Raw genomic sequence first — 26,751 nt, forward strand, 5'->3', positions numbered from 1 at the left:
TGGGAGGCAGAGCCTTTAGCTATTAAGCTCCTCTCCTGTGGAACCAGCTCCCAATCTGGGTTCTGGAGGCAGACACTATGTACTTTTAAGGCTAGACTTAAAACCTTCCTTTTTGACAAAGTGTATAGTTAGGGCTGGCTTCAGGCAACCCTGAACCATCCCTTAGTTATGTTGCTATTGGCCTAGACTGCCCAAGGACCATCCGTGCACTGAGCCCACCCCCCCTCCCCTCCCCCTCCTCACATGTATGTTCCACCATTGAATGTCACTAACCTTGTGCTCTTTCTCTCCCCTAGTTTGTGTTCTATCCCTCTTTCTCTGTTCTCTCTCTGTACCTTCTTTTCAGGTGTCCCTGGTCCTGGAGCTGTATATTGCTGATGTGCAGTTACTGGCCCAACCAGCCTGCAGTGTCTATTTGTTGTTTATTGTTGCTGTTCTTTTCTCTCTGCTCTATCCACTCACCCCAACCAGTCGAGGCAGATGGCCGGCCAAACTGAGCCCGGTTCTGCTGGAGGTTTTCTCTTCCGTTAAAGGGAGTTTTTCCTCTCCACTGTCACCAAGTGCTTGCTCATAAGGGATTTGTTGGGTTTTTTGGTGTGGTGTCTGAGTGTTTGGAGCGCAAGTGTCGCAGCACTGAGGACATGTTGCTGCTGTATGTCAGCTCCTGACCTTTTTCGGGGTAATCAGATCAAAGTGCTCCCAGGCATATGATCATGCTCTTTCTGGCACTGGTTCTTCCTCTATATCTCTTTCTCACTGCCTCACTCACTGGCTCACTCAGTCACTCACTTTTCACACACAGAATCTCATACAACTTTCAGTCCCTCAACTCACTCTGACTTACCTATCTATTACTAAATCTACAATTTCTATGTCTGTCTGGTGTGTGAATAAGTGTGTGGTGTGTTTGTGTGTATGTGTTATTCAGTGTTTGTAACTAAACTAAATATACCTAAACCTATTGTTATGACCCCAGGGGTCATTATGTGTGAATTTGTGGTATGTGTGGTTGCTAGTTCTCTCCTCCCCAGTCTGTGTAGGTGCGTATGTGAGTATGAAAGGAAAGGGGCGTGGACCAGTGGAGTTCGTGATTGGTCGGGTCAAGTGGACCTGACGTTGCTGATTGGTTCAACCTTCCGGGATGACGATAAGAAGCTGCGACCGAGTCCCGGAAGGGAGAGCTCTTCTCCGATCTCTACCGCGCCCAAGCCAGCTAGAGTCGTGACCGTCGTTAGGAGAAAACATTTGGAAGTCGTTTGTAAATTATTTCGTGAAGAAAAGTTTGTAGAGTTTATTTTGGGATAAGGATGTTTGATAACTCACACCCTGTACATAGCGAGCACTGTTTATTTCTTTGATAACTGGTCAGAAGACGTCTAGGTGTTTTTGTTTTCATTTTTCCCCTGCTTGTTTTGGGTAGGATTCCAGGGAAAGGAACCCTGTGATTTTCTTTATTAGAGAACGTAGGGCTATTATAGCGTTTTTGTTAGTAGTTTCCGGTTACGCTGTTGTTTCAGTTTCTGTTTTGTTATTTGTAAATAAATATCTTTTCTTTAAGAGTTAGTAGTCGTAAGGGTTTTGTTGAGAGCGGTAGAGTTTTCGGAAGGAAACTCACATCATGTTACGCACCAGTAACCCCTAGGCCGGTCGTAACACCTATATATATACCTAAACCTAAATGTAAACTAACACTCTCCCTGACTACAATTCAAATGGCAAATGACAATATGCCATCTTACAATATATACAATCTTCTCCTCTCAAAAAACCCACGGTTTGAGCAGTGACTCAGAGCCCTTTTAAAGCCTTGGCATATTGAAACGCCCAGCTCCTTCAAAGTTCCTGTGAACGAGGAATGTAACGAGGCCTCACTCGCAGCGGTCACGTGATTTGGGGCATGTGGAAGCAGGGATCAAAACACTGCTCAGCAACACTTCCGCTTCAAAAGATCAATATTGTGCCCAGCACACGTGCTCGAGCGTCATATCACTACTGATTCCTGATTGCCTAACCTCTTTCCAGAAGACCTAACCTGATTCCCATAGGCCCAACCTGTTTCCCGAAGGCGGTACCTGTCTTATGAGGATCTAACCTGATTCCTGAGGTCCTAAGTTCATTCCCGAAGGTTCCCCCTGACTCTTGAGGACTAAACTTGAGTCCTGAGGACCTAAACTAACTCCTGCGCACATAATCTAATTCCTGAAGGTCTTGTCTGATTCCTGGTGACCAAACTTGACTCCTGTATGCCTAACCTGATACCCGAGTGCCTAACCAGGATGTTTTAAGAGTTCTATTTGCCTGCCTGACCTGAACAGAACAGTAAAACTGATTTGTTTACTCCTGTCTGCTACTAGTTACCTGTTCCTGCTGTTCCCGTTCCCTTAATTTTCCTTGTTTCAGTCACTAATAGAAGAGGGAAATTTCAAAAGGACTCTGTTAGAACAGAAATTCTCTAGTCCCAGCCAGCTCTTTCAACGGCAAGTTTCCCAACTAACACGACAGTTGAAGTTTGTCACACAGCTAGGACTCTGCAAATTAATTGCAATTTAACTCTGCAATCTGCCTCCTAGGCACCCTCTACAGTTCCACTGTGTCAGACTCTGAAGCCCATAGAAGCTCATATCATTTGGCAAGAGCTAAAAACAAGTTCCATTCACTGGAAATGCCACTGTTTGCCTTGGTCCTGCTCATCCCAGTTGGTTGGTGGATACGGCCAACACTGCTGCATCTCCTGTTCCTGATGTTGCCAGGTTCAGCTGAACCTCTATCACAGCCATTCATTTGTGTTTAATAAACCCTATAAAACTCAGCCTCTCATGTCAGGCCTCTTATCTGAGCTCAAACACAAAAACCTCAAATCCTAACATAAATACATATTATAGATACTAGCACTTTATAATAAGAAATAAGGTACTTATTTTAGAACTTCTCTTTCAAAATCAATTTTATATCACATTTCCACAACTGCCAGCGAGGCTTTTATGTTTTACTGTCATTGTCTACACATTGTATACCTCAAGTGGAGTTTAGTTTTAGTAATACAAGTGTAATTTACATTCCTAATTTGGAATTTTGATTGGGCAGAAATAAAGATTAGTTTGCATTTATTAAATGTTCATATTTGCAATTTCATGGTTTTATGCATAAATTGCTCATGAAATGTGATCTGATATTCCACTTTAAGGATGTTGCTCTGGACAAGACTTAGAAAAGGAACGGAGGAGGTGTACATTTTTTGATTTTTTAGTACAATTTAGTTTTTTAATAGTGATTTTTTTTTTCCAGAAAATTATACTGTAAATTTTACATTTTGTTCAAACTACAGTAATGCTACTTTTTGAAACCTATACCTTTTCCAGGAACAAACTGTCAGGCCTGTTATTGTAACCAGCAGCTGGTAAAGGTCATTCCAAATTGTTGAAAGCAGTGTTAGATAACATCTTATCAGAGATTCATACCATTCTATTTAGCCTAGGAGATTTGTTGATAGGATATGGAATAAAATGGCACCACTATGTTCTAGCAGATGTAGAGTTCATCTGTAAAAATGTTTAGCTGAACAGGCTACCTCTGTCTCTCTGTCTAAGAGTTAGATGGTGCTTACCCTCCATATGGCTATGCTGATCTGCCTTTGGACACCCTGCCACTAGACCCTGATCTCCCTGACTCTTACATCTCCGACATGGCCTATGACCCAAGACAGGCCTACCCAGAACCACTCTAACAGGTAAACCCACAGTGTCAACACAGATGGACTTTGACTTTGGTTTACATCCAACTAATAGTTTATATGTTGCAAAAGGCCTTTTAGTTACTTACTACAGTATCATATCCTAGGACTTTTTTCAAATGGTAAAACAAGGCTGACCAAACACTTGCATTGATCTGCTTAGCTCCCTTTACCCCAGCAGAAAATATTTTTTGGAAGAATTGAATAGTTGGGATTATTGATAAATACAGCAAATTAGGTAATGATACTGAAAAATGTATATTTTGGAAAAATATCAATCGAAAGTGTTATTTCCATGGTCAACAGGACCATCAAAGACTCAAAAAATTTAGGAAAAAAAAAATTAAGATTAAGAAAGATATGCTGAAGATATATGGTAGACAGTCACCTCTCTTTTGGACGAGAAACAGTGGATAGGAAAGTAGAGTTTGAGGCATCAGCAGGGATGCTATCTCTTTAGGTTTATATGTCTTTATTTCTGTGAGGCTGTCTAACTTGCATTAGACTAATCGAAGAGTCTATGGTGAGTCTAAAATGTCTTCTAAGATGTAGACAGTAGACAGTTATATATACAGTTCATATAGAACTGAAATTTTAGGCATTGACCTCTTTATGTAAAGTGCCTTATATTGTAATGTAGGGCTGTTTAAATTAGACTTAAAATGAATTTAATTTAAAGTCTAAAGTCTTTTACCAGACAAAAGTTTGGGAGCACTTTCTCAATTAGGTCATTGAGAATGTGTGTTCAAACTTCTGACTGATCATGTATATTTCAGCAGTAACTTGGTATCTTAAACATATGAAACTCTGATGGCTTCAGTAATTACGGTAGACGTGTGATGTGTGTGTGAAATGTGATTTTCCTGGCTAGATTTCTTCTGGAGAATGTTATTTTCATGGCCAGTAAAAAGATACTGTCACATTAGGGTAGCAGTAGCACTACCAGTGTTGATAGCACTCCAGTTAAAACAGCATGTAGTGTAAGAAAATTTCTAAAAATGTCAGTGTTTATTTAAGTACAAACAGTGCTACCATACAGTACTGTGCAAAGGTTTTAGCACTAAAAACACACAGGTGATGCTTTTGACATAAATGACAAAAATAGTTTTTCATGTATCAGCTAACTTCATACAGAGTGCAGTAAAGGGAGCCACATCTAAATCAAATCAGTATTTGCAGCACATAAACCAGCAGCAGTTCTCTCTGCTTTGACCTACACACAGTTCCTCCTGGTACTTTGCACACCTTGGAGAAGCTGCTGCAGTTCTTCTGTAGATTCAGGCTGACACAGTGTTTCTGTCTCTTCATGTGATCCCAGACCATCTGCTCTAGGGCTCCTGATTCTCCTTACCCATGAAAATAGTTTTGGGTACTTTATGGGCTTGTTGTCCTGCACAGTGGGATGTACTTTGAATCTGGTATCAATAAGTCACCTGATGGTGGTATGGGAGGAATCTAAAATATCTAAATTGCCTAAAAATTTTGGACAGTACTGTATATAGAGCAATATGATAACATAGAACACAAATATGAGGTGAGAATAGGGTCATAATCAACAACACTGAAAACTAGGATTTGAAGGTTTGAAAATGTTTGAAAATACATTTTGAATGTGAAAATTTTGGTTTCAAAATTGAAAGCTATGATTCAAACCTAGGTTAATAAAATTTAAATCCAGCTCCAGGACCTGCAGGAGCATTGAGCACACCACGAATAACTAATGGCTGGACACTAGGTACAGTATGTGCAGAACATTTAACTGGGCTGTAGATTTCTAACAGGATGGTTTGACATTGTTATTTACTGCCACTTAACTGAATTTAACATTACACTAACTATAGTGTGATTTGTGTGAAACATAACAAATGGTTGTTATGACAACTGGCGTTACCAACTTGCCTTGTTAGCAAGCGGTAGCTTTGAATTAGCTAGGTGGCTAACTGACTTAGCTAGCTAAATGTTGCTCTCAGCACGCTAAAAGTGTGTTACTCTGTCCACAGACCAGTTAAACTTCCTGCACATATTATACCTTCATTAGTGCTCAATGAGGCATCCTCTTTACAGTATCCATTTGTACTGACGTCCAGTAGGACTAATCAAACTGTGCAGAGAGCTAACCAATACATTTTAATACCTACATATAAACAAATAAATAGACACACACACACACACATACATACCATAAAATCACACCCTGACTTTAACACTTTTGATATTCATTCCTTACATCTTAGAGGAGTAGTTTGGCGCTTATTCATTGTATACTTGAAGAACATAAGGAAATATCTTTTATATTTTTATCTGTAGGGGAGCTCAGTGCACTGATGGAGAGTTCCCAGGCAGACCTATAGCAGCATAACGTAGGGATGGTTCAGGGTTACCTGAAGCCAGCCGTAACTATATGCTTTGTCAAAGAGGAAGGTTTTAAGTCTAGCCTTAAAAGTACATAGTGTCTGCCTACTGAACCCAGACTGGAAGCTGGTTCCACAGGAGAGGAGCTTGATGGCTAAAGGCTCTGCCTCCCACTCTACTTTTGGAAACTGGGAATCACAAGGCCACCTGCACTCTGAGAGCGAAGTGGTCTATTGGGATAATATGTTACTATAAGGTCTTTAAGATATGAAAGAGCTTGATCATGAAGGGATTTGTATGTGAGGAGAAGGATTTTAAATTCTATTCTGAATTTTACAGGGAGCAAATGAAGAGAAGCTAGTATAGGAGAAATATGATCTCTCTTGCTATTTCCTGTCAGGACTCTGGCTGCAGCATTCTGGATTAACTGGAGACTTTTTATGGAGATACTGGGGCATAGTAATGAGTTACAGTAATCTAGCCTTAAAGTAACAAATGCATGGTCTAGTTTTTCTGCATCATTTTGAGACAAAATTGCCCTAATTTTGGCAATGTTGCGCAAGTGAACGAATGCAGTCCTAGAGATTTGTTTTATGTGTGAATTAAAGGACATGTCCTGGTCAAAAATAACATCTAAAGTAGCTATAATTTTAGAAAATCTGTTTTGAGTTTTTAGACCCAGATACAATAACTTCTGTTTTCTCTGAGTTTAAAAGTAGAAAGTTACTAGTCATCCAGGCCTTTATGTCCTTTAGACATGCCTGAAGTCTGGGTAAGGGATTTGTGTTGTCAGGTTTCATAAATAGATACAGCTATGTCATCTTCATAGTAGTGGTAATTAATAGAGTGCTTCCTAATGTAGAGAATTTAAATATATACATGTATTGAACCATGAAGGTTTATTTTGTATGGTTTATGAATTATGAATATCATAAACCATCTTAATAATTTGGGGCATCAGATCCTTTGATGGCGGACCAACCAGTCAATTAATTAATAATACAGTATATCAGTCTACAATCCGAGGGAGAGTTCTCCTCATTTCACATATTTACTGTGTGAAATATCATTAATGATGCCAGTCACAGTTGTCTTTTAAAAATTTATTCAGCTATTTACGGTGGGCTAGCCAGGAACACAGGCGAAAGGCTAGCTGGGAATGCTTGCAGGCTAGCCGGGAACACTGGTGCTTTTGCCGAGAATTCAGGTAGCAGGCTAGCTGGTGACAGACACTGGGGAGCCGGCGTTGGGAACTGGAGTTGAACTAGGCACCTCTGCCTAGCCGCGGGGAAGGGGAGATGCCGGGTCCAGCACTTCTCCAGCAATGTGCAGGCGGCGAAGAAGAAGGAGACCGCCACTGCCTTAGAGGCATTGCAAGGAGGCTGCCTCACAATTCCCTCCAGGTGGGAAGACAACTTGAATGCCTGGAGCTAATCTCCTCTTATTCACTAACTTCTTTTTCAGAGGGGCTGAAAATAATGTTTCACGCAGTGAGGCTACAGCACTGTCAACAACATAATCAACTTAGCAGGGAGTAGGATTGAGGCCCTCCACTGTGTTGGCACATGGCATAGATGTAAATAAAGATGGAACCACTTTCTCAAATGTATTAACATTCATTTTTTTCTAAACGCTGCATGATCCATTATTTTAAATTCAAAAGTTATTAAAAATGGTCTGACAAAAGAGGATTTTGGGGCAAAAAAACTTCAGATGCCATATGTCAGAACAAGATCTAGGGTGTGATTGAAACAGTAGGTGGTTTATTAACATTTTGAGTGAAACCAATTGAATTTAATATCGAATTAAATGCAGTGCTGAGACTATTATTTTCAATATCTACATGAACGTTAAAATCTCCCATTATAGTGACTTTATCTGAACTAAGCACTAAATCAAATAGGAAGTCTGGAAATTCAGTTAAAAACTGAGTAAGGGACAGGGGGACGGTACACAATGACAAGTAGAACTGGTTTTTGTGTTTTCCAGTTTGGATGTGAGAGACTAAGAGTGAGGCTCTCAAATGAGCTCCCGAGCTGCCGTCGGACAGCTAACAGATCCTGAGCTCAGTGGCTTCACACCTGCTAATGGGGCTAGGCTAGCTGGCTTTTGTACAAAGGTGTGAAGCTGTGCTTCCAATTCGGTGATCCTCGCCTCCAAAGTTACCAGAACGCTGCATTTATTACAAGTATCATTATCACTAAAGGAGGCAGAGGAATAATTAAATAGCAGGAGAGTGAGGGAGAGGAAGAAGGAGAAGCCATGCTGCTAGCTAGCTAAGCTAACTGGTAGGCTAATGAGCACTAAGTCTAGAAATACCAAGAAATACTGGACATAATAGAAAGGTATTTGGCTAGTACAGGATTATGTAGCAGTTACTGAATTGTTCAGAAAGTTTAGTTAGTTTTTAGGTGTGTTAGACTAAAGCTAATCTGTTGCTAATCTGTAGACGAGCTATACAGCGCACACAGTACAACACGCCTGCAACAGGAAGGGAATTTGCTTACCCCAGGAAACAACGTCACAGGCAGATATTTGCAGATATTCAAATTTTATTATTAACTCTCTGGGGTCTGAGGGGGTTTTGGGGGCCTGGACAAATTTTGACATGTCCTGACATTTGTGCTTTTTTCAGTGTCTTTTAAACATATTAATGTCTAAAGCCTAATAACACTGTAATCAGCACAAAATTGGCTACAATAATATGTGAGCAGCAAATTTATACATGATTTTGTTTTTGAGAAAAAAGTGTTTATGCATGGTTAGTGAAAGACTACAATTTTTTAGTCACTAAAATAAGACCATAAAACACAAACAGAACATTGGTTCACAAGACTTTGGAGACCTGCATGTTGTAGGCTAAAGTGTTTACTTCAGAGTGCTGTGAATGTCATCTTGTTCACACATTCACAGTAAACAATACACTGATTTAAATTTTCTAAGACACTTTTTGTCCAGAAAGGCCATATGCAAGAGGGTGTGTCTCAGGATGAATAGTCATGTGATTTACCTGAGAACACAAAAGACGCACTGAACGACCAGACAAAGACGCACATAATTAGCCTCTCAGTCAATGTAGATGGGATGGATTAGTGCAGCACAATACAAAACAATGAGCAGCCAAACGATCCTCATTTGAGTTAAAATCAGTGTTTTTACTCTGAGGACAAGCTAAACTATTTGTCTCTGTGTGGAATACAAGAAGCGCTTCTTCACGTCCGTGACGCGCCATCATCCAAACGCGCAGAAAAAGTGAGTAAATTCTATGATGAAGTTTGATGTTTTATGTAATTTCTCGGGGGTGTGCTATTCTACTCACCTGAGATTATTTACATGTGAACAGTGAACAGTGTACAAGGTGGGACCGCATTACCTGTAATGAGGCGAGACAGGAAAAAACGGACTTCTCCTTACGTTCATACAGATTAAATAAAAAGTGATGATTTGTTTTCGACTTGAATTGTTTCACTCAAAAGAAAACATTTCAAGCTTTCTAGCCATATAATTCTTATTTTTATGAGCCAAGTATTCGCTGAGATTCTGGTTGTTTTATTTACGCGTCTGTGAAGAGAAATGGCAGAGACAGAAAAGGCCGAGAGTGTGCCCTGTCGGCTTTCTTTATTTAAAAAAAGCACAACATTTTGTTGTTATTATGATGGTATACCACTAAAAGTAGACCCTTTACAGATTTGAATGATATACTTCTTTTATCTGTATGATCAGAATTGACGGAGTAATTTAAGTTTGTTTCGGCCTTATCAGGAAAAGATGCGTCAAAACGCGTCGGCACGTGCGTCGACCCCAGAGGTTTAAAGGTTTGAATCAGAGCTTTCAATTTTGAAACCAAAATTTTATATTTAATTTTCAAACATTGAAATCCTACTTTTCAGTGTTGCTAATTGTGACCCTATTCTCACCTCATACACAGTCTAACATGCCTAAAAGTCAATCTGGTCATGATGACACCTCTATAGAACCACAGCTGGAACTGCTGCCAGGTGCCACCTCAGTGCTGCTGCTGGATAACCAATCAAATATCCATTGATACAACCCTGTCTGTGCTTACTACTCTGTATATTGAGGTGTTGGACATTCCCACATCACAATTCTTGAAGATGTGGTTCTTTTCAGAAAAGCCTCTTCACTGACCACCACTCACTGAATGGCAGGGAGACTCAGGTGTTTTATATGATTCTCCTGATAATATCAAATCTCACACAGCAGATATGCGGCCTATTGGCCCATATCCCAACACTGTCAGTATGTGAACTACTGTCCTATTACTATCCTGTAGTGGGACTCTCTACCAGAAGAAGATGATTGTGCATAGGAAGTGATTTGTGAGACTGATATTGATTTTCTCATGCCATGGTACAAAAGAAGGTGAAGGGTCAAGCTATTCCTAAAGACTGATTTTGCAGTGCAAAACACTGCCAGTGCCAGGATAATGTGTCTTAAGCTGATAATCTTTCTCTCTGATATTCTTCTAATATTTTTTTTTTAATATTTGATTTTTATTTTATATTTGGTTTTTTGATGATTCCTGAGAACATTTGCTCTTTTCTTTTTCAGGAGAAAAATATCACTGAAAACACTGAAAGAGAATGAAAGAATGAGCAAATCGCAGAAAGACAGACTGCAGCAATGGATGGATGTTGAAGGCGAGTGGTACTTTTAACAAAAAAAAAAAAAAGGTTGTTTATTGAAAAGAGATTTTTTTGTTGTTGCTGTAAATAAGAAATGGGACTTTGTTATAATGTTTTACTGTGGGGTGAAAGTGGCCGATGTCTGAAGTTTCAAGGCGTTGTTACACGGGTAACTTTTTGAAGCAATCAAATTAGGCAAGAATGCCTTATATTGAGCATTGGAGATGGTTGTGGCACAAGCAGGAGGTGATAAGCCAAACTCTGTTGATAATCTTTACCAAATGTTACAGCATTTCATCTGTAAAGGTTTAGGAACATGTCAGAGACAACTGGTAATCAGCTGAATTGTTATGATTTCAAAGTATAAAATACAACATCAATGATGAAATTGATATTGTAATATGAGTATATTCTTTTTCCCCACATGTGGCAATCTCAGCAGAAACAATTACATTAGTTAGAAAGAATTTCCTTTAAGATAAGTTTTAAATAATCATTGCTCACTTCACAAAAACATTCACTACAAACACTATTTACAACATTGAGATTGTGTGCACCCAACATTTAACAGGAATAGACTTTCTCTGTTGGCATTTACTGCTTCTCAATATTGCTACCAAATGCTGCCCGTGTAGCCCAGCCTAAGCTGATGTCTTTTAGATGTCTCCTTTGTGTATTTGAACAGTGCACATGTCCCACAGTGTCCATGTGTGGTTGTTGCATGGTAATATATTGTGTATTCATTGAAATATTCTCTAGCTACTAAAGGGGACCTATTGGTTTTACAAGCCATTCTGGATTGTTGCCATTTGAAAAGGTTTAGTATGGAACTAGACTACAAATCCCACCATGTCCAAGCCTCAGTTTCACCAAGTGGATATTCTGTTTAAATGTCCACAGGAAATGGACTTCACATTGCTTTGGCATCAGACTTCCAACCTCACCATTTTCCAGATAACACCCAGTCAGAACTACGTCTCCAACAGAAATGGACCACAGCTTTTTGATCAGCATAGTATGCACAGACCTTGTGCATTCCATGGAGTACACTGTAGAGTACAGTACTCACATTGTAAATAACATGACAAATGACTCTTCAAAATGAATAAGTCCTAAGGGTTTGCTGATCATAGAAATATGTTGTTTGTATTGTTGATTGTGGCTGTACAGTTTGTTTGTTTTTTAATATTCAGGCTTTGAACGGAGTTCAGCACATTTTTTAACAAACCGGATGGTCAACATTTAGGTTCAGCTGCGTTTGGAACGTGGATAGGGCAATAACTACTCTGTTTGCCAGGGTCAACTGTGCTTGTAAATAACAAGACTCTTGTTGGTAGCAATACTTAACCAATAACAGCTGTGGTAGCCATGTTGAGAAAGCACTACAGACTAAATTGACATGAATTTGCTGTGGCAATCTACCACACCTACCCCGTCCTGAATCTGAACATGATTAAATTTTGTTGTTTTAATATATTTTGGTATATACTTATTATGTTTGCATGGATGACTATCCAGTATTTATTAAAATGTCCAAGTCAAACACAGAAATAAAATAAGTACAGACTTTTTTATCTAAATGAATTGGATTTCTAAAAGAAATGTATTTTATTATGATAGGAATTTTACATACCAACACTTAAGTCCAACTAAATCTCAACACAGAAGTAGCATACTGTGCATAAAGTGAAAATACTTATAACAACGTATGTTTTCCTTTGTCACTAAAAATACTGTAGCTTTTATGGGGCTAGAAACCCAAGTGGTCAGATGATGTGAAAGGCTAGACTGTATGTCCAATTAGTGACGTTGCGGCAATCTCAGATTGCAGCAGCTGGTTTTAATGTAACTCATAGCATAGGACAAACTGCCTTTTTCTATCAGTATCATAGAGCCTTGTAGCACTGGAGAGGTGGGTACATTTTGGCCTTTTCACATTTCTGTTAGCCCTGTTAGTCTGGGACTTTCAGCTGGTTAGCAAGTTATGTTAGACAAAGTGGAATGGATGTGGTTATGGTCAGAGCATAATATAGAATAATATGGATATACCTAAGAACTTTTTAAAGTCCACTCCAGGGTTATCTCAAACTGTTAGTTGAAATGGGCAAACCAAAACAATAGTTTCACAAAATTAACCTTGAATTTACTAACCCTCTTGCATATCACCAGAATAATTCAGATTATTAAGAACATTTAGCACAGGAACAAATCATGTTTTCATGGTCTGTTTGCTAGGCAGCAATGCACAGAACTACTTCACATTTTCTGTTTTGATCTACAGCATAGATTGTGATGTGTTTTTTTTTTTATATTCTTGTTTTGAAATTTCATTTCTGTCTGGACTGTCTGACAATGTGTTTGTTAGAAAATTTATCTATGCACAAAAGTGCAGGTAAACATAATTCTTTGAGTGAGTCAAGCAACAACCCCAAAGGTTAGTCAATACATTTATGTCAACAGATTCAGTAGTCAGATGTGAAGTTTTGAGGGAAGACAGGAACACAGTCAGCAACCTATGTAATCATTTCTTCACCACATTGTCCACATTATCATAATGAAAGAGATGTTCCTTTTTATTCTCCTTCATCATTTGTTCTCCGTCATCTACTACTGTGTTTCCATGAATTTTCAATGACAGTGGTTTTGATTGCACAGCTTCTAGAACAGGGTGAGGCAAAAAGGAAGGAGAGAGGTTCCTTGGTAGGAAATGTGATCAATAGTACCCCCTGCAAGTTTAAGAAAAACCTGAATTATATTTATCTGCTGGTAAAAATAAATCTATTTTTCATAGGTACTATCTGTATAAGCTGAAGCAGAACAATTACAGCATGTAACATACTGCACTGTAAAGTATAAAATATACAACACAGTGCATACCACTGGGGGACAAAATGCTGACTTACCTCGCCCAAGTTTGAAAAACACAGGATATGATGGTGGAAGGAGAGATACATGAAGTAATGACCTGGAAAAACACACCTGGAAGAGGGATGCCAAAGAGATTGATCTAGTGATAATGATTTTTTGCCTGCTTGACAGCTAATGGGACAAAGACAAATATGAAAGAAGGAAGAAGTTCAACATAGAAGATAAAAAGCACAGCTCAGAATCCTCTGATTTGGAAGGTTTGTGAGATTCCCTTTTAAAAATGATTTCAGCTGTGTAGTTATTCTTAAACCCCATTTATTTTTTGGTATTATAAGGTCTGTATCTGGGTGCATTATTTAGTCATGCATTATCTGATCAACAAGTATGTCTCTTTGCCCTTACACTTACTATTAATGTGTGTTCTCCAGTTTTCCCACATTGTGACCAGATGTCAATATGCAAATTGTTTTCTCAGGGATGGTTGGCTTGGTGCTACCTCTAGCTTTTGCCAGGCTTGCTGAAGTTAGCAGGACATGACAGAGGTTAGGTGAATTTTTTGATTCAGAATGAGAAGATGCCATGCAAATTACATTTATGCTTGTTGAGATTCTGTCACTATGTGAGTTGTCCAAATGTGGTCTGATTCATCCGACTGCATTATGACCCTAATGTGTTTTGCATTTACAGTACCAGTTAAAAGTTTGGACACACTTTCTCATTCAATTCAATGAGAAAGTGTGTCCAAAGCTTTGACTTGTAGTGTATGTATTAACTTAATTAACCTAATTAATTTATCTAATGCCAGGTTTAAACAGACTAAAAGTCACACTCGATGGTGACAGCAGCACTTTAAGTATGCATCACTGGCTTCACCGTTATCTGCATTGTGTCCCACTTCAACTGTTGAAGCTGCTGACATTGCCATCATCTAGTCCTGTGTAGAGAGGAATGAGCTGTAATTTGCTCAAGATGGGAAAAGGTCATATGGATATAGGTTAATACCAGGTACAAATAGATCTACGACAATTTAATTGAGATTTTTAGTGTTTCAAGATCCAAAATCATTCAGTCAGAACCTGGAACTGACATGGAAAAATATGCATTCACATATGTCAGTTGTATATATGTTAGTAACTTGCCAAGTATTGCAGGAGGTATTGATAATGAGACTTTGTAATTAGACAGACCTCTGCACAGCAATTAGGTTTTCAGCACATGTTCAGAGTGTGCTGAGCCATTTAAAATCTAAATAGTTTTTGTATTTATCAACTGTAGTACAAAATGTGTCATTTTCTGTTGTGTTTTCAGACAGAGGCACAACTATCCCTGATCCTTCACAAAATTACTCTCAGCATCAGTGCAGTGCCTGGTTCCTAGGTTAAAGCTTGTCATCTGCTAGCTGTCACAGGAAAGACTAGATAATACTACTTTAATTTTTGAAGATTATTCTTGGCAAAGGAGATTTAAAAAATCCAACAAAGCTTTTCCATGTCAACTCAAACTGGCAAACAAAATGAAGCACTATTGCTTGACTTGACCCATGTGTCTGGCTTTCAAAGAAAAAACAAATGCCCTTGTGGTGATCATCAGACACCTGGCACATGTAGGGCTGCAGGGAAGAAGACAATTTATGTTCCGTACAGGTTGTAGATCAGTAAAAGGCAACAAACAGGATTAATAGACTGGGTAAAACTACTCTTTGAAAATGTTCAATGTTAATGTGCTGTTTCCAAGCAAATAATCAAGTGCAACAGATGTTTTGGAAAATTACAGAAAATGAAGAGAAACTGTGAGGAATATCTTTAAGAAGGTACAATAAAATCTTAATATGCTTTTTACTAAACAATAAGCTGTTTCAGTTTTTTATTTCAAATAAATGAATTAACACAACCCTGTGTTTGTATGTGGTGTGTGCTGGAGTTATCCTTCCCATAATATACAATGAGAAACACTTTTAACTAGTGCTGTCAATAGATAAAAAAATGTAATCGTGTTAATCACAATCATGAACTGATTAATCATGATTAAATCTAAAATACTAGGATTTACCTGTAAATGGGCTGAAATAAAGAAATGCATGACAAACAAGGAAACACATCCAAACTTCCATCTGGAAGCTTTTTATAATGAAACTTGCCGTTCAGCAGACCAGGCATCATGTCTTCTGCAATCATATTAAGTAGCGTAGCATTTGCTGTAACTTACCCTTATCACACAATTATAGATATCCAAGAAGTCATGGCAAGAAGATGGGGTCAAACCTTATCAAACAATTAATTTGGTTTAACAAAATATTAACGCATTAAAATTTTTAGATTAATTGCATGTACCATTACATGTTTGTAATTACAAAATCTGTTAAAATTATGATCTTAAGAATGCATCATTGAGCACTGAGGATTGTTTTTTATAGTATGAAAATCACAGCATTTTCCAAATTCCCAATTCATAAAAAAACACACAAAACAGAGGTACATAGAGGTACATAGAAAAACAAACTATTCACCTGTACAAATAAATATTTGAATTTAGTCTGCAGATACCTTTAACTTCAAAATCTGAAGTTTCAGTGTGACACAAGATGTCTGATTGCATGTTTATGATAATGAAAAAAAAATCACCGTCCACAAGATGGTGCAAAAGAATTATGTGCTAGCTTCTGTTCAGACAGTGAAAACATGTATTGCTTAACTAAACATGTATTGCTAAATCCCAGGCCAAGAATTGTGAAATATAGTCGTGTAGTGAATCTTTATGACCACTGGGTGAGGCCATAACAATGAATTTCATTGCACATGCCTGCAGTGTCTGAGCATTAGCTTTCATTGTGGAACACATGATCAAACAGCTGAACTTTTTGTCTTCTTTTGAAAAACTGTGTTCTGAACTGAACTGAATATCTTTGTGCCTTCTCTCTCCTGTAGTTTCTCCCTCTCTCTGTACATTCTGCAGGTGTCCCTGGTCCTGGAGCTGTATATCGCTGATGTGCAGTTACTGGTCCCACCAACCTGCAGTGTCTATTTGTTGTTTAATGTTGCTGTTCTTTTCTCTCTGCTCTATCCACTCACCCCAACTGGTCGAGGCAGATGGCCGCCCAAACTGAGCCCGGTTCTGCTGGAGGTTTTTTCTTCCGTTAAAGGGAGTTTTTCCTCTCCATTGTCACCAAATGCTGCTCATAAGGGATTTGTTGGGTTTTTAGTTTTTTGTAGTCTCAAGTGCCTTGAGATGATTTTACTGTTATTTGATGCTATACAAATCAAATAAACTGAAACTGAATTGAAATGAATCAAGGTAGTGAGGAAGGATAGGCAGCTTTTAGGCACTTTTCTAAGATTTAAACAGTCAGTATGCTCTATTTTATATTTCATCTTTGAAAAATCTCCTTCAAAGGTTCCTGTAAATAACTATGTGGTTTATCATTAATACTAGGGAAATTTCCACATTTAGTTGTGTTGGTTTGGACATGTTCAGAGGAGGGACAGTGAATACATTGGTAAAAGGATGCTGAGGTTAGAGCTGCCAGGAAGGAGGCCTAGAGGAAGACCAAAGAGGAGGTTCTTGGATGTAGTGTAGGAGGACATGAGGATAGTTGGTGTGGGTGAGGAGGATACAGAGGATAGGGTTAAATGGAGGCAGATTATTTGCTGTGGCGACCCCTGAAGGGAGCAGTCGAAAGGAAAAGATGTTGTGTTGAGTTTAGCACCTGTTGATTTCCATAGGAATTTTACAAAAACTTCTTTATATATAACCAAGCTTTATGCTTTCTAGATTCAGAAACTTTGCTGCCTAACTGACCTGCTGTGAAAAAACAAAATTTAGAAATTACGGGTTTCGAGAACACACACCAGTCAAAAAATTCTGACCATATAGTGTACCAAAAAGCTAGTTTACACAGATAGATCAAGTCCAAAAATGCTAGAATCAGCATATGAAATACTAACAATACATAAATTGTTCAGTAGAAACATGCCTAGCTAAAACCCACACATCCTTAAGAAAAAAAAAAATCATTGCTTATGCTACAAATGATCTGATATGAATTAATTTAAAGTATTTGAATTAAAGGTAAAAATTTATACTATGGGCCCCAAATTAATATTTATTTGGGTTTAAATGTTCTACAAATGAGTAAAGTTTCTCATACAGATGACCACACTATGTGGTTACCAGTTTCATTAATATATCTCATGAATTGCTTAGGACTACGTGTACTTTCTTGTGTACGTGTACTAGTGTCTATTTCCTAATAAATTACTGCCAAAGTATTTAATTATAGCAGTGCCATGAAAATAAAGTAATAAAGTAAATAAAAAATAAAGTAAAAGTAAAAAGAATAATTTTTATCAAGCATGTTATTTTTCAGTAAGGATGGACCGATGGTCACGTCTGTCCCATTTACAGCTGTACTTATGATTTTTTGAGGCCTAGTGGTTTATGATACATAGCCTGAAACTTGCCTGAAACTGCCTGGTTTAAATCTGAAAGCAGATACAATGTTTATTGCTTGCAATCTTCCTTTCTCTCTCCTCATGTTGCTGTCTCTTGCCACTACAAATTTTCATAGACTTACATTTTATTTTTAACTCTTAAACCTGGGTCTATTTTTTCTGTGATGACAGGGACAACAATTCAGAATTCCTTCAAAGGTCTGGTGGATAAAAATGTGTTCATATTTGAATACTCCCATACAAACTAAAAATGTATACAGACAAACTCATTGCATCATTTGAAGCTACACTGTGTACTGTTCTGTGTATACTGCCTATCATAAGAAACTCGAAGTGAAATTCCATAGCGGTTCAACGTCTTATTAGAGAGGAAGAAACTGCTTTCAACATTTTCTCCTGAATTTTAGAATTAATAAGCACTTTGAATGATATCTCCACCATATGTGACCTGCAGTGCATTAATTATTGATCACCTGTTTCTATCCTAGTGAGAGATAATTACCTTCTGTAATGTGAAGCCTTCATCAAATTTAAACATTTTTATTGCTTATCTTTCTGCCTAAACCCCTGGCTAAACTTTTTCTAATTACAGTAATCAAATTGAGTTGGGGAGTAATTCTTCTCTTTGCTTCAATTATAAAGCAGGGATGACATGCATATTTCACATGATTCCAAATTGCTTCACTTCAAAAGAGGTGAAATGATCAATAATGGCTGGTGATCATCCCTTGTTTCTTTTTTCTTTTAGTAATTCTACTCAAACCACAAACTTTTCCTAAACCTAATCAAGTGGCTTTAGTACCTAAACATTTTGTTACAGACAAAGCAGGGAAGTCAGAAATTACTGAGAAATAAACTATGATACCATACTGTTGGTTTAGATATTTTCATACTGTAATAATTGTTTAGAGAAAGAAAATACAGAATAAAGCACCAAACATACCCAGCCCACAGAGACACACAGTGTAGTGACATTTGCAATCTAAATAGCTAATAATATTTCTTTTGGATTCCTTCACTAAAAAGCTTTAAAAAAAAACAAAAACAAGAACAACTTTAGAAAGCAAAACTTTATTGATGGGTATTGATTAGTGGAAGAACCAGAATACATGCACATACAATGAGTAGGAAGCCTTGTTTTGAACCACAATACCTACTGGAAGCAGAGCTTGTACTATGTAAAGTAGTTGCAGAGGCAGACATTCAGCAGTAGTGTAGTGAGGACTACAAGTCTTCCATTTTCTGACATGGTCCTCACACACAGCACACAGACAAAGGCTTGAACCAAAAGAGTCAAACAGCCCCAAGGCTTTTACTGTTGCCTTTTTATAATGTGATGCATTGAGACTTTTTCCTAATTCCTATCTAATTTGTTTTAAATGCAAAGGGGAAAGATGTAACGACACCACTAATTCGAAATAGCTGTAAACAGCATGTGGCACAGGAAGAGGCCTGTAGGCTGTAGCCAAGATCCTATTGCCCATGTAGTGCTTTTCAAATACACTACAGATGTATTTCATTAACTTTTATTTACATCATAGATTAGCCTATTCACAAATAATTTATTTCCCATATTTAATATTCTAATATTCAGATAGTAAAGATAAAAGTTTATAGAAAATAACAGAAAGGACGCCACATTCAGAATGATGAGAGAAAAAAAATCAGAAATTACAGAAATTACTTTTAAAAAGTTAAGAAAAATTACAACTACAGCACTGTCTCAGTTTTATGTGAAAATTACAATGTGCAAAATGGTACAATTGACAGAAAAATCACTGAAAGTATCTACATTGTGATGATATTCTTTGTAAAGAATATGATTTGATAGAAAATGAAATAGCTCGCCCTAACAACTGATCTACTCATCTAAATCTAAAACATTATACCATTGTGTAGTTCATATAAGAGAACATCTTCACTGCACAGTTCAAATATAGTACATTGTTGGATTATTATATTTACCCCATTATATTTTAACTATGAAAGAAAAAAACAAAGTAAAACAATGTTAACAAAAGATAAAATAGACACAGTGGATTTGGCCACTGTTACATATATATATTTTAAATCTCTCCTGTAATATAAAAATCATTAATTATACCAATGAATATATTAGAGGTTTATATAAAAAACGTCAACATCTGGATGGCCAACACTCATCAGTATGGAAGAAGATATTTAGCACAAAAAATGTATTAATCAAATCTTAAATCAGAATGTTGTGATTAAAGTTTGACTTTCTTCAGAAATGTGAACCTGAATTTCACAGTTGATATATATATATCTATATATATATCTATATATGTCTATATATATATCTATCTATATATACACATATATATATATCTTTTTTGTCAGATCTCAGAATTCATAGCGATGTAGGCTTGACGATACACATAAAAATGCCACATATGTCCACCAGAACCTTTGTCTTGAAGTGTTGTTGTCAGATTTGGCCACATAATTAAACAGTTAAGTTAACAGGTTTCATAACATGTTGACTATACTGTGGAGTATAATTAATTTGAGAATAGAATTGAGAGGAAGAAGATTTTTTTATTGACAATAAGTGAGCAGCACCTCACAGCACGAAGGTTCTGGGTTCAAAAACTGGTTTGACCCCACAGTGGAGATTGCATGTTCTTCTCATGTCTGGCTGGGTTTTGTCCAGGTGTTCTGGCTTTCTCCCACAGTCCAAACACATGCAGGTCATTGGCGACTCTCATTTTCCCCTTGTTGTGAGTATGGTTGTTTGCCTGTCTCTATGTGTTAGCCCTATGATAGATAGACCGTTGATCTATCCAGGGCGAATGCCGCCTGTTGCCCAATACCCGCTGGGATTGACTCCAGTCCCCATGACCTTGAGAACAAAGTCAAAATGTAAAGAAAAAAGTGGAAATGCTGAAAATAAAGTTAAAGTACTGTATTATATAATATTATTTTTGAAATAGTATTTAAACATTCTTGACATTTTGACTTTATTCTTGGCTTTAATAATCTGTCACAGACTCACATCACTTTCTCCCTAAAAAGAAAACTATGCTACACTTCACTTACACTACTTTGTTTGTAGTCTTATTGTATTTAGAGATCATGATCATTATTTTGTTATCTCAAGATAGCTTACAAAAAATCAGGGACACTATCGTTAGAGAAAGAATTTGTCACAATTTATGACAAAAATTCTTGTTAAAAAAAAACAAAAGAGAAATAAATAACTGCAGATGCCATCTTATAAACACTTCAAACTCAATATTTGAAAGATGGGATGGGAAACTGCACTGACTCTCCAGCTGAAGGGGAATGACTGAACGTGTGGAATGCATGTGGCATCAGCACACAAGTTCCATAAACATATTGCACTTACAGATTTTGATAAGAAAAAGGCTAGTTTGGGTGTTATATATATGCACAATGCACTTACATTTTTTTCTTTTCATCCTAAGCAACATGCACAGTGGACCAACCTGATTTGACCCAAAAAACGTCTGTGAACATGATATGTTTGATGGCTAATGTTTTGTTACGCAGAGCAAAATATGAAATTATGACATACAAAGGGTTGCACTGCAGTTACAAACAGTTTGATCTCAAGATAACAAGATATGGATCCTCTGACCTTCACTAATTTATCCATTAAAAGTTCAAAGAATAAATTTTTGTCTTTTTTTCCAAGGATTCTTTACTTCCTTCCTAACAAAAAACTGTCACTGCTGTATTGACAGAGGGCTAAAGGAAGCCAAGAGAAGTTAAACAACGTCAATTGTCCTGCATAGTCACTTTAACACTCTTACAAAACATAAAAACGCTATAGCGTGACCATGATTCTTAGATCTTAATAGGTTGGAGTTATATACAAACCCTAACAATTTTAATCTGTTAAATATTTCCTCTGTGTCCTAATCAACAATCTAGGATCTCTCTATTAGTACCATGGAAAAACCTCTACAGCTGATGTTTAAATCTTTAGAAATTAAAAACCCACAATATCAAAATACACAGCACAAAATATCTGAGGTATAAGATGAAAAATATCAGCTGTCATTTTATTCATATTGTTTTTTTCTAGTTCTCTCATAGGAGATGCTGAAATGATGCACAAACTGCATGTATTGCAATACCCAGGCCTCAGTAATGTCTCTCCTTTCTTCTCTCTCTGTCGCTGTCATTCACTCACACATTTCCATGCACACACATACTTTCTTCCTGTCAGGTTGGAAGGTTGAGTATAGGTTTGAGGTGTTGCTAATAGGGTGCGAAGCGGCTGTAGCCTCCCCGGTATATACTAGCCTGTAGGGAGGACAGCACCAGCCCCACGTCATCGGCATGGCTCCGGGTTTTGGCATCTGTCAGTGGGGTGAATGTGTTCTGAAACACAGACACAGACATGCATGGACAAACACATGGACACACACAGAGGCATTTACACCCACAAGAAACTGCAAAAACACACATTTTCATAGAAATGTCAAGGTACACAAAGGCAAAGAAACACGCACATACACATAAACCCTTGTTAGCCCCCCTTAGTCCTACACTATGACTACAGTTTCAACATTACATTACCGTCATTCCAGTGCAAACCCATGGGGGATGAAAAGACCCATGACCGGAGCAACCGTCATGCAGCAAGCACAGCGAGAGGCTTCATGCCAGGGGTACATGCCAACAGCTATGTGAAAGAAATCCAGTCAATACAACCATGAAAAGGTTTTGGAAAAAGATGAATCAAATAAATCATGTCAGAAGTTGTTTTAAGCAGAATGTGAACCAGTTTCAGACAGAGCATGCTGGTTTTCACTGGATGGATGTGATAGAGATTTTGAGGTAGCTGCAGCTTGCAGCAGCAGTTATTTCAGATATTGCTGGAAATGTTTTGGTTAAATTTACACTTAATAGAGAATTCTAAAAAATTTCGTCTGTATATGTATTTGTAAATGTTTCTACGAAACCTTCTAAGAGATCAAGGTTTTCAGTCAAAATCGAGCTCTCAATCATTCTCACTGATATATGTTTGATTTATGATTTAGACTTAGGAGTAAATTTAGTAATTGTAGTGCATTTTATAAACTTTAATTAACCTAGAAATCGGCACCTAGACCACTGTCAATATTTAGGAGAGCTCCATAGGTGCCCTAATATAGAAACTGCTAGCATGGTGAAGTTGGTTTCATTCATTGTCATGGGTGCTTTAAAGACTAGCAAAGAGGCCTTAACAGTGGTTAATTGTGGGTTGTAGTGGATCTGGGGTCCCGGAACACATTGGATTCAAATACAGTCACTTCAGGTGGATTAAGTCAGAGTAGCAGAGTAGTAGTAGAAAAGAGTTAGCGCTAGAAGGGAAGATTAGTGGCTGTAGTAACTTAGAAGAATCTGTAGTACTTCAGAAGGATCTCTTTTTTATGTGTCCACCTTTGCAGAACACACATGATCTGGTTTCAAAGCATTCTGATCAGCTGCATTGTCCAATAACAGTTTTCCAATAAGGGGTGTGTCTGTCTGGCAGGACTAATGAAAAGGCTGCCCTTTTCTATATTTTGCTCATGACTCCTCAGAGACCCCTGCTCACTCTGTGATCATAACTGGAACTGAAACATCCTTCATGATGACAGAGTTGAATCATTTTCAGATTACATGAGGAAACAATCAAGTAAGAGAACTGGGATGCATCCAGCACTGATGATTGGACAAATGAATTGGCCATGGCTTTCTGATAAAAGGGTCTATCATCAGATGAGCTAGTGAGTGTAAATTAACCCATGTGGATATAATGTAAATTTTGGGCCTGGTTTCAGGATTCTTAGTTTAAATTAAATTAAGTTCAGGCTAGAGAATGATGTTGCCTGAGGGACAGCCCATAAATAGATGTCACACCTTTAACATGGCTTAGTGGTGTACTGCAGACTGTGACTGATATTTTGAATTTATTGGATGTAAGTGATTTGCAAATTTGAATAATTATGCAGTACCTGAGATTTCTGTTCAGCATGGAAGGTGTTTGCAACTACGATGGACATTTTGACAATCTTTCCCTCTCTTACTCACTTTTTTCTTCCCTCACTTCATCCCTCTGGCTGCAGCACCATGAGGGATTTAATTATCAAAGTGACTAATTATTTCATTACCAGGGAGTGCGCGGTTGAGGTGGTATCAACCAAATTAGAAATAACTAACATGGACTGTGCTGCCAAGGCATAAAGACATTCATCACCTTTTACAGGCAGGATTAATGTGGCATTTGGACTGCCGTTAGCAGCCCAGACAAATTCAATTAGGTTTAGTGACGAGATGTCAGTGCTTCAGAGAAGCTCATGCAGCACAACTAGAGAGAAGAATGGGGTTGAAGAAGAAATTTCTAGCAGTTAAATTGTTTCTAAGTTTGAACCAATAGACAAATGTCATAAGAAGTAAAATAACATAAAGAAAAATACTATTTATTGCAAATAATGTGTATAGGTTGTATTTTGCATGGTCAGCTTCAGTCTTCTAGGCTTTTGTCAGACACCAGAAAGATTGCCAAACATAACTGTTTCTTCTTTTTCCATTTATATTTCTGATTGGTACCAATCTGATTGGTGCTTTGGAAAAGGCTATCAAGATTGGTGATGGTTATTACGGGTCCTGTAGTCATGATAAAAGTTTGCACTTTAACTTCAAGAAAAAAGAAGGCGTTAAAGGGGATGTAAGGATTTAGTCATATCCATTTTAATACAATAGCAGTATGCCCTTGAAAAATTTGCTCTGGTCCTTGTACAGTGTCTAGGAAGGGATTACTTCACTTCCTGCATGTGGAAATGGCATATAAGCAATATACTAAAATAGATTTGGCATATGTCTGATCCACCTATAGAATTATGTGGTGTCCATTGTGAGTCCTTAAAAAAATATATGTAATATTCACTATGGTAAGTGTGTAAGTGTTAATGCAACAAAGAACATCTGGGGCCATATTCATTAACATTTGTGGTGCAAAGAGTAGCACTTAGTGAGAACTGTGGGCATTACCCAACAACTTCCCTTAAAATTTAAGTGTAGAAGTAGTAGTAAAGATAGTAAAGATAAAAGTTATTCATCAAGGACCTTAACCCTTAAAAATGCTTCCAACAAGTGGAAAACTGAGAGGACTTTGAAGGGACTTGAAGTTTCTTGACAATGACTTAATCAAATGTTACTCACAGATGCACTCACATCTATTACCAACTACTGTTGCTACTTACTACTTATTACGTTTGCTACAAGACTACCTGAGTTGTCTTCAGGAATTAATATGTTCACATGTTAATATATTCAGCACAGAAATTAAAGTCATTACAAATTTGAGATATTTGGAAACTGTAACAATGCAGCACTGATGACTTGGGTCTGACACATGCTTCCACCGACATAGTGATCACACAAACAGTTAGTACAACATTCTCAGAACCTCATATCTGTCACAGTTCATTTCCTTCTCACTAGACATTGCCACCTTGCAGTCTCACAAAAACACATATAGGGACACAGCAGTATTCCCTGGTTTTAATGGATGATGGTTCACAAATCTGAATGACTGCAGCGCCAGAAAGTAAAGAGGTTTATGGAAATAGGAAGCGGTTTCCACAGCATCAACAATCATGTCTTCAATACAAACTATAAACAGCAGGGCCATTTTTCTCCAGTTACTTTTAAGTAGATTAAACGTGTGATGGGTAAAAATACAAACACTTTCCTATTATTTCAAAGTAAAAGCTTATAATATGTCATGCATCTTTTTTGTGCTTGAGGGGGACTATTGTTTTGCCAGTCTTCAAAAGGATGAATCATAATTAGGAACGGGGTCAGCTCCGCCTCATCTTAAGAGATAAGAGTTTTTGTCTTTTCCTTGCTCAGATTTGCTCTAAGATCTGTCCTAAATCACTTTTAAGTTAAAACTCCTACCTAAAAGTTTTTAGGCTAAATCAGGAGCTCTCTCAGAGGATTCTTAGAATATTTATGAATATGGCCCTTGGTCTCTTGAACCAGTGAGAGTGATAGTCAGAGGAACACTTCATAACAAAAGTAAAAAAGTGTAACTTGTAATGTGTCTCTGGTCTTCATTAATAAAAAGTGATTAATGCTGTGACTGTCAAAACCACATTACAAGTGGCATGTAAATGCAATGTTTATTTCCAATCACTTGGTAACCAGGTAAATATCTGTCCATAATTTACTGTTAGGAGTTTATTAGCATACAGATATGATTGGTATCAGAGGAACAGCGTTAAAGTGGTTCCAATCCTATTTATCGGACAGATTCCAGTTTGTTCATGTCCATGATGAACCTTCCACACGAACAAAAGTTAGTTATGGAGTTCCACAAGGTTCTGTGCTAGGACCGATTCTGTTCACCCTGTACATGCTTCCTTTAGGATATATCATTAGGAAGCACTCTATTAATTACCACTGCTATGCGGATGACACTCAGTTATATCTATCTATTAAACCTGTTAACACAAACCAGTTAACCAGACTTCAAGCCTGTCTAACTGACATAAAGGCTTGGATGACCAGTAACTTTTTACTTTTAAACTCGGAGAAAACAGAAGTCATTATATTTGGGCCTAAAAATCTCAGAAATAACTTTTCTAAAATTATAGCTACTCTAGATGGCATAGCCATGGCCTCCAGCACTACTGTAAAAAACCTTGGAGTTATTTTTGACCAGGACATGTCCTTTAACTCACAC

General features: G+C 37.6%; 2 protein-coding genes across 9 annotated transcripts in view; one reads left to right on the forward strand and one right to left on the reverse strand.

The window, feature by feature from the left end:
- The window catches only part of LOC113140790 (junction plakoglobin-like), a 233,732-nt gene extending 222,886 nt beyond the window's left edge, over positions 1-10,846 (forward strand). The window contains exons 16-17 of the mRNA XM_026324791.1: positions 3,588-3,727; positions 10,655-10,846. Of these exons, the coding sequence (XP_026180576.1) occupies positions 3,588-3,724 (137 nt within the window). The 3' untranslated portion in view covers positions 3,725-3,727; positions 10,655-10,846. The remainder of the gene's footprint in view (positions 1-3,587; positions 3,728-10,654) is intronic.
- Positions 1-26,751, reverse strand: part of rbfox1 (RNA binding fox-1 homolog 1) — a 154,424-nt gene that overhangs the window by 8,998 nt on the left and 118,675 nt on the right. For 2 of the 8 annotated variants that reach the window (XM_026324786.1, XM_026324787.1), the window contains exons 12-13: positions 22,338-22,415; positions 19,134-20,907 (exon numbers count right to left, since the gene is read on the reverse strand). The exons of 1 other annotated variant lie outside the window; for it this stretch is intronic. In XM_026324786.1, coding sequence (XP_026180571.1) covers positions 20,845-20,907; positions 22,338-22,415 — 141 coding nt within the window. In that variant the 3' untranslated portion in view covers positions 19,134-20,844. Of the gene's footprint in view, positions 1-19,133; positions 22,416-22,613; positions 22,720-26,751 lie in introns of those variants that run through there. 5 more of the 8 variants (XR_003296686.1, XR_003296685.1, XR_003296687.1 and 2 more) reach the window with 4 other exon arrangements.

The sequence above is a fragment of the Mastacembelus armatus genome, chromosome 8 (assembly GCF_900324485.2).
Source record: "Mastacembelus armatus chromosome 8, fMasArm1.2, whole genome shotgun sequence".
NCBI lineage: Eukaryota > Metazoa > Chordata > Actinopteri > Synbranchiformes > Mastacembelidae > Mastacembelus > Mastacembelus armatus.